This window comes from Gigantopelta aegis, unplaced genomic scaffold (assembly GCF_016097555.1).
Source record: "Gigantopelta aegis isolate Gae_Host unplaced genomic scaffold, Gae_host_genome ctg4909_pilon_pilon:::debris, whole genome shotgun sequence".
Lineage (NCBI taxonomy): Eukaryota > Metazoa > Mollusca > Gastropoda > Neomphalida > Peltospiridae > Gigantopelta > Gigantopelta aegis.
Window position 1 is genome coordinate 1 of NW_024534116.1, and position 19,283 is coordinate 19,283.

Genomic DNA, 19,283 nt, shown 5'->3' on the forward strand with positions numbered 1-19,283 from the left:
CTTGAAGCACACCCATCTCGTGTGGGTGAACATCAGATAAAGTCGACCCCACCCGGATTTTAAAAGGTCTATTTCTTAAAAATTGAGATATAAAAACTGGAAGTCCACCTCTAAGGCCCATGCCATGGACGTCGTTTAAAATCCCATACTTCCACGTGGTATCGTACGCCTTCTCCATTTAAAAAAACACTGAAACCAAGTGCTGATTATGGATGAAAGCTTCCCTATAAAACGTTTGAAATCTAACAAGATGATCAACCGTGCTACGTCTAGATCTGAACCCACATTGCACATTAGTAAACAATTCGTGGGATTCAAGATACCAGACAAGTCTACGATTGATCATTCGTTCCATGGTTTTACAAATGCAACTTATCAAAGCGATAGGGCGATAACTAGTAGGATTAGTTGGATCCTTGCCAGGCTTGGGAATAGGAATAATAATTGCTTTCCTCCAATCAGAAGGAAAGTCTCCAGAAATCCAGATGTTATTAAAAATATTCAAAAGAACCATCAAAGATGATTCAGGTAAATGTTTTAATAACTGATAATGAATTGAATCCGGTACTGCTGAAGTATCATGGGCTCCACGAAGAACATCCTGCAATTCTTAAATAGAGAAATGCCTGTAATTCTTCCATAGAGAAATGCCTGTACACGTCAGCATATTCGGATGCAAAACTGATGGACCGCTTTTCCACTTTATTTCTGACAGATGTAAATGCATCTGTACTGAAAACAGAAGATGATTTATGAGATAAATTGTCTGCCAATGCATTGGCAATGTCACGATCAGACGTGACATCCGTATCATTGACAGACAAATGATGAACTGTATTACTGGATTCTTTACCTTTGATTTTACGGATCCTATTCCAGACAGATCTTACTGATGTTTGTGAATTCAACTTGGAGACAAAAGTTCTCCAAGACGATTTCTTACTCTGTCTAATCTCTCTTCGAGCCTTAGCCCTAGCAATACGAAATGCATCCAGGTTATCCCCAGTAGGTTCACGTTTGAACCTCTCAAGTAACCTGTTTCGCTCTTTGAATGCATCCTTACACGTATCATTAAACCATGGTTTATTGAAACGCTTTGGCACTGCCAAAGTCTTAGGAATAGTTTCATCCGCAATGTCCTTCAAGATGGAAGTGAACAAAGACATGGGATCATCAGCATCAGTAATGGCAAATTGTTGCAGACGAGTGCTGCACAGATGCTGAAACTGACCCCGATTTGCCTTCGCCAACTTCCACCTTTGAATCCTTTCAAGTGATGGTGGTCCATCATTCTCCAAAATAAAGGGACAGTGGTCACTACCACACAGGTCTGAACCAACTTTCCAGGAGAAATCAACAAAAAGTGATGGACTACAAAGAGTTAAATCTATGGAAGTGAAAGATCCACTTGCAGAATGAAAATAAGTCGTTTTTGAGAATTAAGTCTTCCAATTGTTTACCTCTAATATTGATATCTTCGCATCCCCACAAAGCGTGGTGACCATTAAAATCTCCCATAATAATAAAGGGAGTAGGGAGCTGATCAAGAAGACCTTGAAGATCCCTAGGATTAAAATTAAAATGATTACGAGGTGGCAAGTAAACTGAACACAGAGTAACAGTTTTATGAGCCGTGACTTTGATAGCCACAGCTTGTAAATTGGTATTTAATGTTACTATACTCTGAGGAATGTTTTCATTAACAAGAATGGAAACACCCCCAGATGCTCTATTTTCAGTTTCATGAAATTTATGATAGAGGTTAAATCCTCTCATGGTAATATGATCAGTGTCCTTCAGGAAAGTTTCCTGAAGACACACCGCAAAAGGATTATGCTTTTGAATTAAAAGACTTAATTCATCAAAATTGGGCCTAAACCTGTGTGAAATAATAACCTGTCTTAAAAAGACATATTCTTTGGCCTCTATATATATTTCAAAGTTCTAGATAATCGGAATCCGATGCACGTGATTTTCACCCAGGTAACCGATTATTTGTTTATACGAATTGTATTTGCATAAAATTTGATGATCTTAAAATGTTTAACTTAATTTTAGAATGTGAAAATTCGCCATTGCGTGGATTTAAAGTTGCGTAACCACACCCAAATAAAACGACGGTCCGAGAGAAATATTGTGTCATGTATTCTGTTACTCCGTTGAATAGCTATTTGATAAAACAAAAAACTTATTTTATCTCGAAGCTACGCGTGAGTTTTAGGTGATCTAACAATTCAATGCACTTATGCTGAATTTTAACGATTTTAGACATATTCTAAGTTGGTGAAATGGATTTAACATTTGAACTTGTTTTAATATCATATAAGACATATTTAAGTGTGGATCAGCTACCCTTTGCAAATTGTCCCACACTCCACGACTACATGCGATGCCGACAATGGCGTCAGACATCATATGAATAATCATAAAGGAAAAATGAAACATGTTTAACAAAAAAAAACAAAAAAAAACAAAACAAAAAACCCAAAAAAAACAACAACAAAAAACAAAACAAAAACACCAACCCCCCCCCCCCCCCCCACCCCCCGCCCTCCAAAACAAAACCGACAAAAAATTCCAAATAAGACACCCAAGAAAAACAACAACAACAACAAACAACAAAACAAAAGGAACCCACTGACATTGTATACAGTGATACATATCACAGCTGCCATGTGCATAGATATAATAATGTGTGTAATACTATAACCGACTTGCCCATGAAAAGAACTGTCAATGAACAAAATGTACTTATATATCAGCATTCTCGTATGTTGCCAATGATACTCTGAAAAAACAATTTCAATCTAGATACACTGAACTATTTTTAAAATGGTATTTCGCATCTTGATAGATTACATATACATAGAGACTAGGAAAGCAAAGGGAATGGTAAGGAAATGAACATGGTCTCACAATTCTAGAATGGTGTAAATAATATAATAAAATGTAATTTTTAAATCATGAAAATTGACTTGCAATTCAGCGACAACCTGTTACGTAGACAGTCCTGAACATGGCATCCTCTACAGTGGTAACAAGTCTACAACGGTGAGTGGATTGGTGTGTCAAAGATGGACAGTTGATGCCCCACACATAATTGACCCAGTCTACTCAAAAGAACTCGCCATGACCTTTAACAAAATGGTTGCTGAATCATCAAACTTCTGTAGAGGTTTTAGAAATGGCAAGCCTCCCTGGTGTTACACGGTGGATGAGTTTGTCAAGACAGAATCTTGTGGAATTCCCCGATGTAAAGGTTAAGGTTATGGTGTTTCTGGTATTTCTGTACTTTTCAGTGGACATAGTTCACCAATGTTAGTTTTACAAAGCTAAGCAATCAAACATTATCCTATTTAGCAATTAAACAGAAACGACAATGTTTGACTTTCTACCTTAAAAGAGAATAGCCAGTATGACACCATTCTAGTAAAATATATAACTCGTTCACCACCTATAGTTATAGAAATATTACCACCCTCTACTTCTCAGTGTTCTAAAACGGAAGCAACTCTCATTATACCTAATGGGGCGATCACACTGGCCCGAATGAGCTTCCGTTTGTTTTCCGTATACGAAAGTGGTGTGATTTTTTAAACTGGCCGAATGTCCCTCCGAATGTGTTTTCCCCAATGTATCACCGAATGCTTTCCGTTTGTTTTCCGAATGTTTTCAGTATGGTTTCAGAATGCTTTCAGAATAGACCGAGTACTTCCCGCATGTTGATTTCGAAATGTTTCCTTTCCGAACGCTTTCCGTATGCTTTCCGAATGCTTTCAGAACACGGCGAATCGACCTAGAATGGACCGAACTCTTTCCGCATGCTTTCCCGCAAGGGTTCGGAAAGCGTTCGGAAAGGGTTCGTCATGTTCTATGTCCATTCGGGGTGTTCGGAAAGCATACGGAACATACTGTGCATTCTGGAAGTGTACGAGCAGTTCGGAAAATGTTCTGAAAGAATACTGGAAGGGTTCTGGCTATTCGTTGTACATTCGGCGGCATAAATGAAAAAAAAATCCGGAAAGGATACTGAAAACGTTCGGAAAGCATTCGTCATGTTCTAGGTCCATTCGGGGTGTTCGGAAAGCATACGGAACCCAGCACCTCTAAATTTTCATTCCCAATGCACCAAGAACTAGACGCATGCTTCCCGAACTTTTTCCATACATGCCGAATGCTCCTAGAATGCTTCCCGAATACTTCCCGAATACACATGGACGCCACATTCGGATGGTCGATGAAAATTATTTTGAACATGCACAACAAATTTTTGGAGCTACCGAATGCCGTTCCGTATGCATCCGTACGGAGCCGAACAGCCAGTATGCTCCTAGAAGACACTGAATGCTTCCCGAATATGATCCGTTCGCTCCCCGAACACCCAAATTCCTATTTGGAAAACAAACGGAATGGCATTCGGACCAGTGTGATCGGGCCATTAGGATGTAATCAACACACTGCATGGTTCTGGATATGGGCGTTGATCCCCTTTTAATATTACATAACATAACAATCAAATCAGATGTGATCTCAGTAAAGTAAATTAAAGAAAAGGAACCGACTTTTCAATGGAACTAAATTCGTATTGGTGCATGTGATGTGATCGCTTATTTGCCGATATGAAATACAGGGAAGACTTTGTTTTCAAAATCTTGATTAGCGAAATTTCTAGTCAGTCGCTAGTCAGTCAGCAACTACTGTTTAATGTTTTAAAATTATGTAGCTATCTCTGAAACTTACGTAACGAATCGCAACGCGATACTGATACGGGAAACGTCAGTGATCCTGGGGATGGCTTTAAATGTCAAAGTGGCCCACTGATGTCCCTCTGAAAACTAATGTAGTGGATAAATCCTGGGAAGAAGCATCAAACTTTTGCAGAGGAATGTCCAACGCATCTGCAGTTTGATGTTACACTACAGATCCACGTACTAAAGCATGTGATATTACAGCATGTCAAGGTGAATTGCTTTTTTATGCTTCTCGTGGTTGTATTTAAATCTGTAGTTACTAAAGGCGACGATACACGATACGAGTGCCTTGTACAATAATAGCCACAAGAATAGCTATGGAATCGGCTTTCTTAGACGAGGAACCCGTATAGTGTGGCGGTCCCTGGACACTTACACTAATACGTGAGTGTAGTACAACTTAATGTTCACACTAAGGTAAGATAGTTGTAACGGCAGCTACAAAATATGGCAGTTTAAAGCAACACACTTATCGCATGTTCTGTACATTGTATCTGTATTTCATCAGTGACAGTCACATACTAACGAACACTGTAATAAAAGTTAATACTTTGAGGTAAGGATTGTAGTACTGATATTTATGGGTCATAGTTGATATATTGCATACACTTTTTTTCAACACAAACGTTTACATGGTCGCTTATGGGATTTTATTTGGTATAGTACAACTTATAGCATATATTCTGTGCATAATATAAAAAATATATATTATGATTTTTATCATTAAATTAAATTAAACTATACTATTCGATTAATCAGCCGTCACTCAGCCATGCAAGTTCGCAATGACACAATCTAATTAAAATTAGCTCCACTATTACATGTGGATCTAAAGACAGCCAGTTGGAGCTCATGTCCACCAATCAAAACCTTACTTGCAGAATCCTGCCAGTGATTTAAAAATAATTTGAAAACATTCCGAATTATCCTGAGGGTATACGACATGTTTCGTGTCAATTACGAATGCCTTGAAACATGTTTTATTTTATAAAATAAATAATTTGTAATGTAAAACTGAAGACTGATTTAGGTTTTTTTAATTTTATAAATAAATAAATAATTTTTAATGTAAAATTGCAGACTGATAACCCACCCCGTAGGCCTACGTATTGGTATGGTTCGCTGTACTGCGGCCACTAAAATAGACTCGCCCTATATTTTTAGAATTTGTATGCTCCCAAATAACGTTATAAAAGGCGAAGTGTGATTGGTCAATATTTAAATTATTATTTACAGACGAAATGTTACCTGGACATTGGGGACTACGCAGTGTTGTTAGTTTTAAATCACTGGCAGGATTCTGCAAGTAAGGTTTTGATTGGTGGACATGAGCTCCAACTGGCTGTCTTTAGATCCACATGTAATAGTGGAGCTAATTTTAATTAGATTGGCAATGACCGTGACAATAATTACTATACATGGCTCTGAATGGTGTTTGAATAAAAGTTAGTACTGAGGAAAAATTGGTTTTGGCCTATAATTCATATCGTACTGTAAAGATTTGATTTTTTAAAATATGGTGTTTGACTTGCTATATACAACTGCTTTTAAATATGGTAATACAGTCAAACCTGGTCTAACGGTCACCTGTACATAACGGTCACCTGCCTATAACGGCCACTATAAATCTCCCACAATGCATTTCCTTCCTTATTTGACCTGCACATAACGGTCACCTGTCCAGAACGGCCAGCGGTCACTATTTTGCACCCATAATCACAGGTTGAACCTGCTATAACGGTCACAAAATTATCGTTGTGAATACGTTTTTTGGTTTATTTTTTGTCCCTGGTTATGTCTTTATTTTTTCAATCATCTTAAAAATTATAAATTAAATGTGTTTATTTGGCCATGTCTGTAGCTTTGGGTTTATTTTCCGTCAAAGTTCCATTGTGATTCACCGATCGTAATTGAACAACAAACAGGCACTCAGTAACTTCCGTGACATGCAGTTACTGGTGGTGTAATTCGATTGGTTCTCAGCGTCCTCACTGAACAGTAGACGACTTCCCATTAGCTGTACATAATGCAATCTGTATGTATGGTCACTCTATTGAGTGTCGAGAAACAAAACAAATGAGGTGTTATGTTAGGTGTCTGATTGTTTGTAGCCAGACATGATTGGTAAATAAACATGAATTGCTGAAGACGGCGGTCACTAAAGATGCCCCGTGTTAGGATTATTTGAGCCCCTGAGAATAAAAGTGGTCTAACTGACATTTTTATGTTTTTGAGAAAAAAGGCAGTAAAGTCTAGAAGCCGTGAAAAATTCAGCATGCAGCTTATAATTTTAATTACAAAACGTTTATAATGCAATAACTATATTTTATCTTCGTGCAAAAGATTATTTTACTAAAGGGAATAATTTTGCCCAAAATTGTCTAATATTATCCTCAAAATTGATTTTTAGAGTTAGACCACTTTTTTATCAAAGTAGCTATGGCAAAACAACTTAAATGCAGTTAAGACTAACTCATACTTTTTAAACAATTTATTTAAATTTTAAGTTTCAACTGACAACTAGTTATTTTGGGAATGATTTTCAAGGGAACGATTTCCAAGGGAACGTTTTTTCAAGGAACACAAGTTCTAGTCTGAATCTGATTCGTCTGGGTCTCCATTTTCATCACCTGAGATGTCTCGATGAACCAGTGGTTCCTTCTCGCTTCCCATCAGATTTTGGTAGAATGGGTGGTGGATAGGAGGCACACGATCCAGCAAGTCTTTCAAATACTTGAGTTTCAAAGGGTTAATCGGAATTGGTTCCTGGTATAATCGATGAAGAACAACAGCAGTAGATTCTTTGGGCCGTTCTCTTACCTTTGCGACTGAACGCTCCATATCCATCTCATAGAAAGGGGCGTCCTCGTCCACCGTGTATTTCAGAAGCATTTTCAGAGGATTGTCCTTTCTGAAACAAAACCACTGAATTTTGAGCCAGCGAATTTGACTGCCATTAATGCATTTCTTTCTGTTAATGGCGACTTCAGTCATGGCATCAGAATTGAGAAAATCTGTCTGATCCATTTTTACAACTCTAAATGGATTGCGTTTCCGTGCGTGTGAAATGAGATTCATCCAATCATTGGGCACATAGATCTGTGTAGATGGAATCTTTTTCTTTTCTATGATTCCAAAATCTTGGTCATTGGGCAGATAGCTGTGACCAGATATCATAAATTTATGGTTAATTTCAACTATACCTAATGTTGTCACCATGTGTGACCAAAACAAAGCCATTTTTATATTTCTGTTTTGGCCACCGCAGGCATCGCTGAAAGCAGTGGGTTTTTTAACCCCTCGCTCTGACAGTTCTTTCACATACTTGTAAACACATGATCCGATTTCATTAGCTCCACGTTTTGCAATTGCTTCGTGCCACATGAACATGGTGGCTGAATTGTCAGCCATTGAGTGGATCCCCAGATTGTAGGTCCACAGTTGTCGTTTGTAATAAATAATACCTGTTGACAAATAAGGAGTTGGGAGAGTTTTTTTGTAAATCAAATGTGAACACATCGTATGATGGATCACATTCTGCTGCTTTGGATTAATTTCTGAGTGATTCCCTGACTTTTTCTGCTTTTCGGTGATGGATTTCGAGCTCACATTTCGACATTTTTTTCTGCTTATCGTTGTCATCTGCATCCATCTTCATTTTAAGGACATCACATGTTTTGCAAGTATCCTTTCTGGGATGGTGGAAGGACAGGTTAAAATCGGTTACGAAAATTCTGCGATACACCCATTCTTTTAGAGGGATTTTGCCACTCTCCTGACACTGTTCTGAATAGAGTTCATACATTTTGGCTACTGTAAGATCAGGTGAAAGATATTTTCTTGATCTCTGGTGAGATCTAGTATAATGGCTTTCGAATGATGGAAATGAGGAGATGTGGTCATGAATCTCTTGCAGACAATCCTTGTCCAGTGTCTTATGTTTGTTATGTCTTCATCCTTAAAGAATAAGAAAAAATTGGGGGTCAAGCTGTTCATTTCTGAGATAACGGGTAGCGTCTATGACTACCCTAGTTCTGCACAAAATTCGAGTACTTTTTTTTACAGGTACCCCATACATGTTTCAAACACAAGGCTACTTGACACAGTGATACTAGATGAAATAAAATTGCATATATATTTTTTACAACCAACACACGCGCATTTATCACCAATAACAGGACTTGTGGTGTTCACTTCTCTATCAAAAGTTCGGTGCACCTCGAACTTTGACCCTGCCGGAAGTTTTTTTAGTTTAGTATTACCTGTATACAGGCTTCTTTCACCAAGTGATATTCCAAATTGTCCAAATAACGCCCCTCCCATTCTCGTTTTGAGTACAAACTCGAGTGTGTTTGAACTTTAATTGGATGTAAGGACGTTAAACATGTTCCTACCTCCCTCCCGACCTATCTACACACTACTGCAATATGTATTTGAGATAATGATTTAATTACTGATATGGTAAAGTCCAACTACTGACGTATTAAATGTTATTGCACCTCTATTTTTTTATCCCCATCATGCAGATGTATTACTAATGCCAGTATTTTGACACAAATATTTTAAACTGTATAGGGGGAAGTGGGTCACCTTGTTTAGATCTGATTGAAATCAGCTCTACTGGTCTGCAAGTATGGTTTTGATCGATCAATGAAAAGTCAACTGGACATGAGCTCCAACGACATGCTGTAAGAGTTATTAATAAGTGGTGCTAATTTTAATTAGATTGTCACTAAATATAATTTTAAATATTTGGTTAAGACTCCATTTGCCCCCATTTTTATTATTATTATTATTATTATTATTATTATTATTATTATTAATCAGCATGTTCAGGAGTGTTGTTCTTGATTTTATTTATTTTAGTGTTATTTAATCTATTCCAGCTTTACACTGTTATACATCTAACAACAATGGTGAAATACTCTACCGCGGAATCATCAATGTTACCAAGAGCAACTTCACCTGTCAATCATGGGCGTCACAGCAGCCACACCCACACAATCTCACTGAGATCAAGATGGGCAATGTAACAGAGACTCTCCAGGAGGCGGGCAACTCGTGCAGACCATCCCCAGGACACCCACCCTGGTGTTACACCACTGACCCAGATGTTACATTCGATTACTGCGACATTCCGCTGTGTGACGGTATAGTAGAACTGTTACAAATACTATGACGTAAAATGCCTGCACAAGATCTGTTTAGCAATTAAAATTGATATTAGCAAAAGACATCCCATAAGCAACATTCCATTTAAATATAATCTACATTCTAACAAAACAATTGTGGCGTGGACCTACCAAAATCTAATGTTCATATTCAGTTTTAAATCATATTTATATTGACAAGAAACATTGTTCTTAATAGAAATGTGAATAAAATACTTTAAATATGAAGTTTTCAAGTGAACAAAAAAAGTTCGGAAAAAGACTTTAAAAAACAACAACATTTAATTATTTTTTTATAAATTCAACAAATTCCCATCTTACTTTATAAAAAATAACTGAAATTTGATGGTGTTCTTACTCATGTCTTACTATTTATAAATATAATACTCCTATATCAATTATTAAAGAAAACAAGAGCTACTTCCCTTGCTAATGTCAATTTATGATCAAACAGGCACGTTTTAGCTCAGAATAATGTAGCAGGTTAAACTAAGATTTTGTTGGACTATTTATATGTTATTCTAGTGGGATAATAGATGCTATTTGTCTAGATAATTGCTAGAACAAAAAACAACATGTATTTAAATATTTTAGTCATCTCCACTGGGATTATCTGCTAGCATGTACTGAAACGAATAATTAACATAATTTATATCATTTAGGGCCTACATAATTTATTGGACTGAGGATGTAATGGATATTGATTCGGTTCGTACCTCAGCTCTTTTTGGGTTATCTTTCAGCGCCTGAGTTTAAATGACATGTTAATCAAAGTTAGCATTACTGCCAATCGGCTATATCGGGAATGCCTCTATCTTTTTTTGCCCGAATTTGAGAATGTGCTCTAGCACATCCCCCAATTTCCAGGAAGTCCATAAATCACCGTGGAACATTCTTTCTGTCAATCGTTTTTCATTCTGTTGATCATACAGTTTCATATTGTTTTGTTTTTAGTCATTTTTATTGTTTGATTTTGCGATTTACTGATAAAACAACCGTCAACTTTCACATTCTACTTCTGACCCCAATCGTCCTTCAAGATCTTTGGTGGTCGTAAAACCTACTGTAATACTGAACTACCGGTTGTATTGTTTGCCCAATTAATTCACTATTATCATATAGCCATTCCCCACAGCTAATACACCTTACAATTTTTGGCAATTGTAAATTCTTATTAGAGTTCCCCTACTTTGTTTGAAGAGTATATATAATGAATATCACAAAGCAGGTGTGCTTTTGTTTTGTTTTTAAATATATATTTTTGTACAATTGTTCGAGCGCTTGCTGTTCACAACTGGATGACCTACCATATAGTTTTGAAGTTGAGATGATTAGACATTTATTTATATTGTGGAAATTCGTTTAATTCACTTTGCTTTAAAGGGACATTCCTGAGTTTGATGCATTGTAAAATGTTTCCGACTAATAAAATATTTCTACGATTAAATTTACATATTAAATATATTTTCTTGTTTAGAATATCAGTGTATGTATATTCAATGTGTTTCTGGTCGTCTAAATATTTGTAAGAAGCCCAAACTGGATTTTGCCTTTAAATAATTTCGTAGGTACGAAAAAATATATTTTAAGAAATAAAATGAAATTTGCGCTAGTACAAATATTAGAACGACGAGAAACACGTTTAATATACAGCCACTAATATGTTATGCAGGAAAATATATTTGATATGTAATTACAATCGTTAAAAAGTCTCTGTTAGTCGATAACATCTTTAAAATCGCAGCAAACTCGGGAATGTCCCTTTAAATATGTATATTTTAATTTGTGTGTATCCTTTTATTATATACATGTGTGTTCTTTATATAACATGTACGTTCACTTTTTATATTATTACTGACACTCTCGTAATTTCTGTAAGGAATGGCTTATGTACTCTTATATTGTATTTTATATTACATGTTATTATTGTGTGCATACGGTGAGACTGAAGTAAAATGTATGTATGTCTGTCCGCTTTTGCAGTCTTCATATGTGGTGATCCACCTAAGATGCACAATGCAAAAATTACAACATACGACATGATCGGCAATCGGTATAAATATGTTTGCGTGAATGGTACCAGCTACGTCAGAGGAAGTGTTACTTCAAAATGCCGCAACAATAGTATCTGGGAAGGCCCGACAATTGTGTGTGCACGTACGTATGATTCACTGAAAAAACAACAAAAAACCCCACACAAAACAAAACAAAAAAACAACAACAACACATTATTAATCGCGCATTCCATCTGGTCACATTATGTGGTAAAATGTATTTCAGATGTTATGTATTGAGTCTGGATTATAAGATTTAAAGGGACAGACCTTAGTTTTTAAACACTACGACTTATTTGTCACTTTTAAAGCCATTTATACCTTTTAATAATTTAAATTAGGAGTACTTACATTTTTTATTTAGAATATTCATTTTCATTTACCTGAAGTGGTTTTGGTCATCTAGGCTTTTGTAATAACCCAAAATGTATTTTTCATAATTCTAAAGACGCACGTTCGTCTGAGAAATAATGGTTATCGAGACAGGCTCTAGTCTATTTTTAGACGACGTTTAAACATCACAAACTTATTTTCAGGTTTCACAGGCTAAAACTAGGGTCTGAACTTTTAATACGTATGATTTTACATATTATAATCATGCTATTCATAGTCAGTACGTACCTTTTCCACCATTAAGTAGTTACATTGTACCCACTCATACCGCTCACTCCATATTAAACAGTTTAGTCTAACCCACATTTTTACAAATGTTTGGATAAAATTAATGATGTATAAACGTGTATTGTTTTTTTATTTAAATAATAGCTTACATAAGTTTAAAATTAATTCATTACTAGGCCTATATTGTAACAAAATGTAGGGCTTTCTCTTTATACAAATGTACAAACAATACCTTACGATACATAGCTTTTTCTTTCATTGTCTCAATACTCTCGGAACACTCATGCGGTATCCATGCACGTGCAATGAGGGGATGAGGGATGGGCTTAAATGTAACTGTCGTCCCTTACTAGTAGTACCATTCAGTGCTTGTATGCTGTTCAATAATGGAAAATCAAGCCAAGAGACATAGGAAAGCGAATTTTACAGACACTGAAATAAGATTGCTATTAGTAGAAATAAGTGTTGATCATAAAACATTGTTTATGGCCAACAACCAAACTGTCACAAACAGGTTAAAGGGGGATATTTGGAAAAGAATAACTGCAAAAATCAGTGCATGCGGCGTGGCAGAACGTACACCACAAGAGGCGAAAGAAAAATGGAGATCGTTGAAAGGGGCCGTCCTAAACAAGCAGAAAAGACAGACGAAAACGGGAGGTGGACCACCAGATAAACCAATGCCATACGAGGACATCATCGTGACCATAATTGGAGAAAATTCAAACCTCTACACTGGAATAGAAGGTAACCCTAGTTTAATTTACATTATTTCCTTGTATTGTGCAAGAAAACAAAAACAACTATTTTCTAACACATTTAAAAAGTAAAACCAAACTCACATTAATATTTTATTTTTAACAAAACACCATTTCATTTTATAATTTCTTTTAAATTTTATGGCAATGAATTTTATTCAATCAATACGTAATAATGATTATTACAAAAATAAATAATATTAGGTATAATTTATTTCTTTTCAGTGCAAGGAACAGACACTTATGAAAACCCACAACCACAAGCAGTCGAGTGCAAGAATAACACTGAAAATACGTGTGTGGTTTCCTCGGAACCCACGCAACATTGCTCAAAGGAATACCCTGAGGATTTGACATCCGTCCAAACTATCTCTGGTCCAACACCTTCATCTCTCACTTTAACACCGCTTTTAAATGTAGACACAACACTATGTCAGGACGATGATAATATAGCAGTTGCTATTGTAAATGAAAGTAAAACATTTGAAGCAAAACAATCAGCTTCACCATCACTTGACAAAATATTAATAACGAAATCAAAGGCCCAAAATAGAAAAATAAAAAGAAAGTCCTTGGTGGAGAAAGGGCTAGATGATCATGAGAATGATCTCTTTGAGGAATATCTCAAAAGTGAGATAGAAAAAAACAAGGCCATGACCAATTATTTCAATAACAAAACCAAAAAGATTTTGTTAGAAATTAAAAAACTTGAAAAACTTGAAAAGGAAGACGAGTTACATAATTAAATTTTGTAATGAAAACTGCAATAAATTCATTTAAAAATAGGGATATTTGTATGAATACCCTGAATGAACTAGTTTTGTAGTTCCTTATTACACCTACATTATTAATGAACAACATGCTATGAACAAGTATGGTTTTTACGTTTTACTTAGGCAAAGTTATTGTTTACGTTTATTTTGTAATTGTAATACGTAATAAAGAAAGCAAATATTTATGTTGTTTCGTGGTCACTTTATTAAGCACAAGGAAGCAAAGTAATATTCAATTAATAATGTAATGTTTATTTAACACGATGGACTTTCAGTGAAAATAATTGTTGATTAATCTCTCTCTGGCAGTTTTTCCAGCAGCAAGCCTGGCACGTTCTATCATTGGGTTGTTTACAGGTAGGACTTCCTCCATGTGGGCATCTGAAGCTTGTTCATAGTCAGGTTTCATAGTCAGGTTCATCGTCACTGTCACTGTCTGTGTCTGGGACATCTAAGTTGAGCCTTCTGGCACGGTTACTTAGCATAACACATACTGCAATAACTTTACATGCCTTGGCAGGAGTCAAACGAAATCTGCGAAGACAGTGCCATCTCCTCTTCAAAACTCCTATGGCCCGTTCGATAGCTGTACGTGTTGAACTATGACTGAAGTTGTAGTTTCTCTCTTGACGTGTAGTGGGATTAGAAATCGGAGTTAACAACCAGTCACGCAACATATAGCCACTGTCTCCTAAGATGATTCCTCTCATGGGCTGCCTATTGTTCTCAAAATCTTCGAATAAAGATGACTCTCGTAGTATTCTTGAATCATGTACACTTCCAGGCCATTTCGCAATACAGTTGATGAATATGAGGTCTGCGTCACACATCAGCTTTAAAACAAATATTAACTGTTTATGCATTTGAAATCATTTACAAATGCATACAAAAGATATTTCAATCATAAATCAACATAAACACTTTATAATCCAGCCAGCACATTACCATATACTTATCAACATATATCCACCCATGCACCTTACCGAAAGCTAATCCTTAAATACCTACCTACATACCTACCTACCTACATACATACATACATACCTATATACACATGCACATACCTACCGACCTACACACATACCTACATACCTATATACATACATACATATTCATGAAATATATATTTATAATACATAAATCATCTTACCTGAACATTGATGGAATGGTAGCCTTTCCTGTTAACAAATTCATGTTCATTCTGCGTAGGAGCTTGTATTTGAACTTGAGTCCCATCGATGCATCCAACCACATTTGGAAATCCACTCATGTCATAAAATTTTGTTTTTATGGCATCTTGTTTTTTTCCATTGGGTAATCGAACATGGTTTGGTACCTGACGTAGCAAGACGTCGGTGACTCTTGTCACAGTTCGGCTTACGGTTGACTGGTCAACTCCTATAAGCTCCCCACAAACGTCTTGGAAACTGCCACTGGCAAAGTATCTAAGTGTAATTAGCACTTGCAGAAGAGGGGTCAATGAACCCATCCGTTTAGATAATAGAATATCGACGCTGATGTCATCTGTGATTGCTAGAATTTCCTGTCTTCTAAATCTAAACTTGGCAAATATGACATCATCGTCAAAAACATCAAACGGATGAGTTCGGTCCCTAAATATTCTGTTTCTCCTCAGTAATCGGCGTTCTCGATAACGCTGAAGAATGACAGCAGCCATGTTGTTTTCTGACTTATACGCGGTTAAGATACTTAAACGCACAAAAAATTGTGTGTAACTTTATTCGCGTTTAAGACCTCCGGTTAGTCCTAACCGTGCTTCATGCATAGGAAATTTCAGTTTTTATACGCTGGTTAGAAATTAAACGCGGTTAAAATAGTTATACGGTCGTCATGCATACGGCCCCAGATGTCTGTTTTAGCACATCGAGTAATAGTTTTAAAAGTGTGGCGGAATTTAGCTCATTCGGTAGAGGGCTCAGCTGAAGTGTTTGCGTTATAGGATCAAATCACCTCAGTGGATCCATTCTCTGATTGCGTTTTACCCTTTCCAACCAGTGCACACAACTGGTACATTGACTGGCCTCGGTGGGGTAGTGGATATGCAACGGGACTTGAGGCTGGTAGGTACTGGGTTTGTATCCCACCTCAGGCAATGGGGAATTTTTCATGCTAGTACCGGCGTCAAACCAGAGTGAGTGCACTGATAAGCTTAATGGATACACCGAATTTCACCCACTTCATGGGCACGATTATGAGTTTGTCTCCCGAGTGTATGACCCCCATATGGGGGAATATTACCCGGCATACTGTGCAGATTCCATGTACCCTAGGCTCGGGTGATATCAAGAAAGCTCAATTGACCGCAAGCGGAGCGTACGGCCCTGTCGAGTAGTCTCATACTGAAATGGAAATACAGTCAAACCTGTCCTATCGGCCACCTGTAATCAGCGGTCGCCTGCCTTAAGCGGCCAGCGGCCAGTGGCCACCTAAATCGAATCCTAAAGCGCTAAAATACCTGTATTAAGCGGCCACAGTACATGTTTACTATTATATAAAAGGGATATTTTACCAACAGCGACCAGGTGCAGTAAATAACCGATCTTGACACATTCAGCAATACAGTACCCATTCAGTCCCGACATATCTACCAAATATTTCATGTTCAGAGTTCGCCAATTATTTTAAATGTGTAAATAATCCTACAAGACCGTTTTTGTAACCCTGATGAAGTGCAGTTTGTTGATAAATATGTGAAAGGAGAATTTGAAGTTATGTTTCACGAATTAAATATTGCTATTTCTTGTGATGAAATTATGAAGGTCATTGATGCTTTACATAATTTTAAGAGTAGTGGTCCAGATCGTATTTTAAATGAATTTATTATTAGTGGTAAACATGTACTTTGTCCATATTTTTGCACTTTATGCAACACCATTTTTACGTCAGATCACTTTCATGGGCTGATGAGTGTATTATACCATTGCACAAAAAGGGTAGCATTAATGATGTTAATAGTTATAGAGGTATCACTCTACTAAGCTGTCTGGGAAAACTATTTACGAAAATGCTCAACAGCCGCCTCACAAACTGGGCTGAAATGTATCAGGTATATATTGAAGGGCAGTCTGGTTTCCGTTCAAGTATGGGCACTGTTAAATTAAAAAAATAATAATAATAACAACAAATTATTCTGTGCTTTTGTTGATTTTTCACAGGCGTCTGATTATGTTGTAAGAGATATCTGTGGTATAAACTGATACAGATAGGAATTCGCGGAGAAATGCTGAATATAATACGATCGATGTATAGCTGTACTAAATCATTTGTTAAAACACTCAGTACCCAATCAGAACATTTTGTTTGTAACATCGGTGTTAGACAAGGCGAATGCCTTTCACCTTTTTTATTTGCTATGTATATAAATGACTTGGAGGTTGAGATCATTCACAAAGGTGCTGGTGGAGTGGATACAGGCATGCGTAAGCTGTCTATTTTGTTATATGCAGACGACATAGTGTTATTAGTGGAAAATGAATTAGATTTGTAAAATTGTTTGGATGCATTGTATGAATATAGCATAAAATGGAGGTTATGTGTAAATATCGTGAAAACAACATTTATGGTATTTCGTAAAGGTGGTAGACTATCAAATGATTCATAATTTAAATACGGTAATTATCCAATAGAAATTGTATGCAGATTTTCATATTTAGTTGTATTTACAACAGGTGAATCATTTACTGATGTACAAAACACTCTCGCGAGACAAGCACAAAAAAGAAATGTACCAAATGCAAACGTACTTACAACAATTTGTGTCGTTAGAACCTTCTAATGTGTGTGATATATTAGATAAATTAATACATCCTATTCTAAGCTACGGCTGCGAAGTCTGGGGATTTGTTCAGGGAACGGTAGTAGAAAGAATACATTTGAAATTTTGTAAGCAGTTTAACTTGGTGTAAAGCAGACTACTCAAACTGATATTGTATATAGCGAATTAGGTACATTTCCTTTGGTTATGCATAGACATTATACAATTATTACGTTTTGGTTGAAAATTATAAAAGGTGACAACAGGAAATTTACAAAAATATGTTATGATTTGATGGTAAGTAATACCGTTTTGTTCCCTATTAACAATATCTGGGCTATACGTGATTTGTTAAATAATACTGGCTTTTCTATAGTCTGGCAAAATCAGGGTTTAGGGAATGAAATGGCGTTTTTATTGTTATTAAAGCACATATTAAAATATATGTTTACCTTTTTTTCAAGAGCATCATTATACCGACATATATCAAATATGTGTTCTTATAAATCATATTTAGACTGTATTTCATTTGGAAAGCATAGAACTGTTTTAACGACACTGCGCATTGCTGCTCACAGATTATTAATTGAAATGGGAACATGGGCAAAAACTTGACTGGAAAATCGCAAATGTCTTACTTGTAATTTAATAGACGATGAATTCCATTTTATACTTGTTTGTCCCATGTACAAATCTATCAGACAGTACATACCAAAATATTACAAAAAGAACCTTAGTATGTTCATATTTATAGAAATGTTAAATAACAACAATGAAAGAATAGTAAGACGATTAGCTTTGTATTGTTTTGAATGAATGAATGAATGAATGTTTAACGACACCCCAGCACGAAAAATGCATCGGCTATTGGGTGTCAAACTATGGTAATGCAAATAAATAAAGTGATGATCAACATCAATATAAAAATTTAAACAAAAACAGTGTAAAGAACTCTGCAAAAACACAAATATCACAGATAGATACTGAATTTTACTCAAAACTTCAATTTTGTGCTGTATTGGCCATTCTCAAAGAAAATGTTACACCCCTGCACCACGGTGAGGTTACAGCACGCGCAGGGGTTGTATTGTTTTAAAGCCGTTGCAAAAAGAAACATAATTTGTACAATTAAGTTTTCCCTACATGTGAATGTGAATGCATGAATAGAAAGTTCGTTATATGTATACACTATGTGTATCTATACTTTTACATTTATTTATTTTATAACATCATGTTAATACTCATGCACGCCATGTCACTAATGTAACCGAATTATATGTCAATACGATTTTACGTTACACAAGTTGTGTACTAACATTACATCTCTGTATATATGTATATATTATGTGGTCAACGACCATTAGGCCTACTGCGAGTAAA

General features: G+C 36.1%; 1 protein-coding gene across 1 annotated transcript in view; it reads left to right on the forward strand.

Moving 5' to 3' along the window:
* Window positions 1–2,986: 2,986 nt before the first annotated feature.
* Window positions 2,987–19,283, forward strand: part of LOC121366164 (plasminogen-like) — a gene marked incomplete at its 5' end in the record, with an annotated part of 42,210 nt that continues 25,913 nt past the window's right edge. Inside the window, 4 exons of the mRNA XM_041490720.1 lie at window positions 2,987–3,253; window positions 9,629–9,901; window positions 11,906–12,083; window positions 13,112–13,344. Coding sequence (XP_041346654.1) covers window positions 2,987–3,253; window positions 9,629–9,901; window positions 11,906–12,083; window positions 13,112–13,344 — 951 coding nt within the window. The remainder of the gene's footprint in view (window positions 3,254–9,628; window positions 9,902–11,905; window positions 12,084–13,111; window positions 13,345–19,283) is intronic.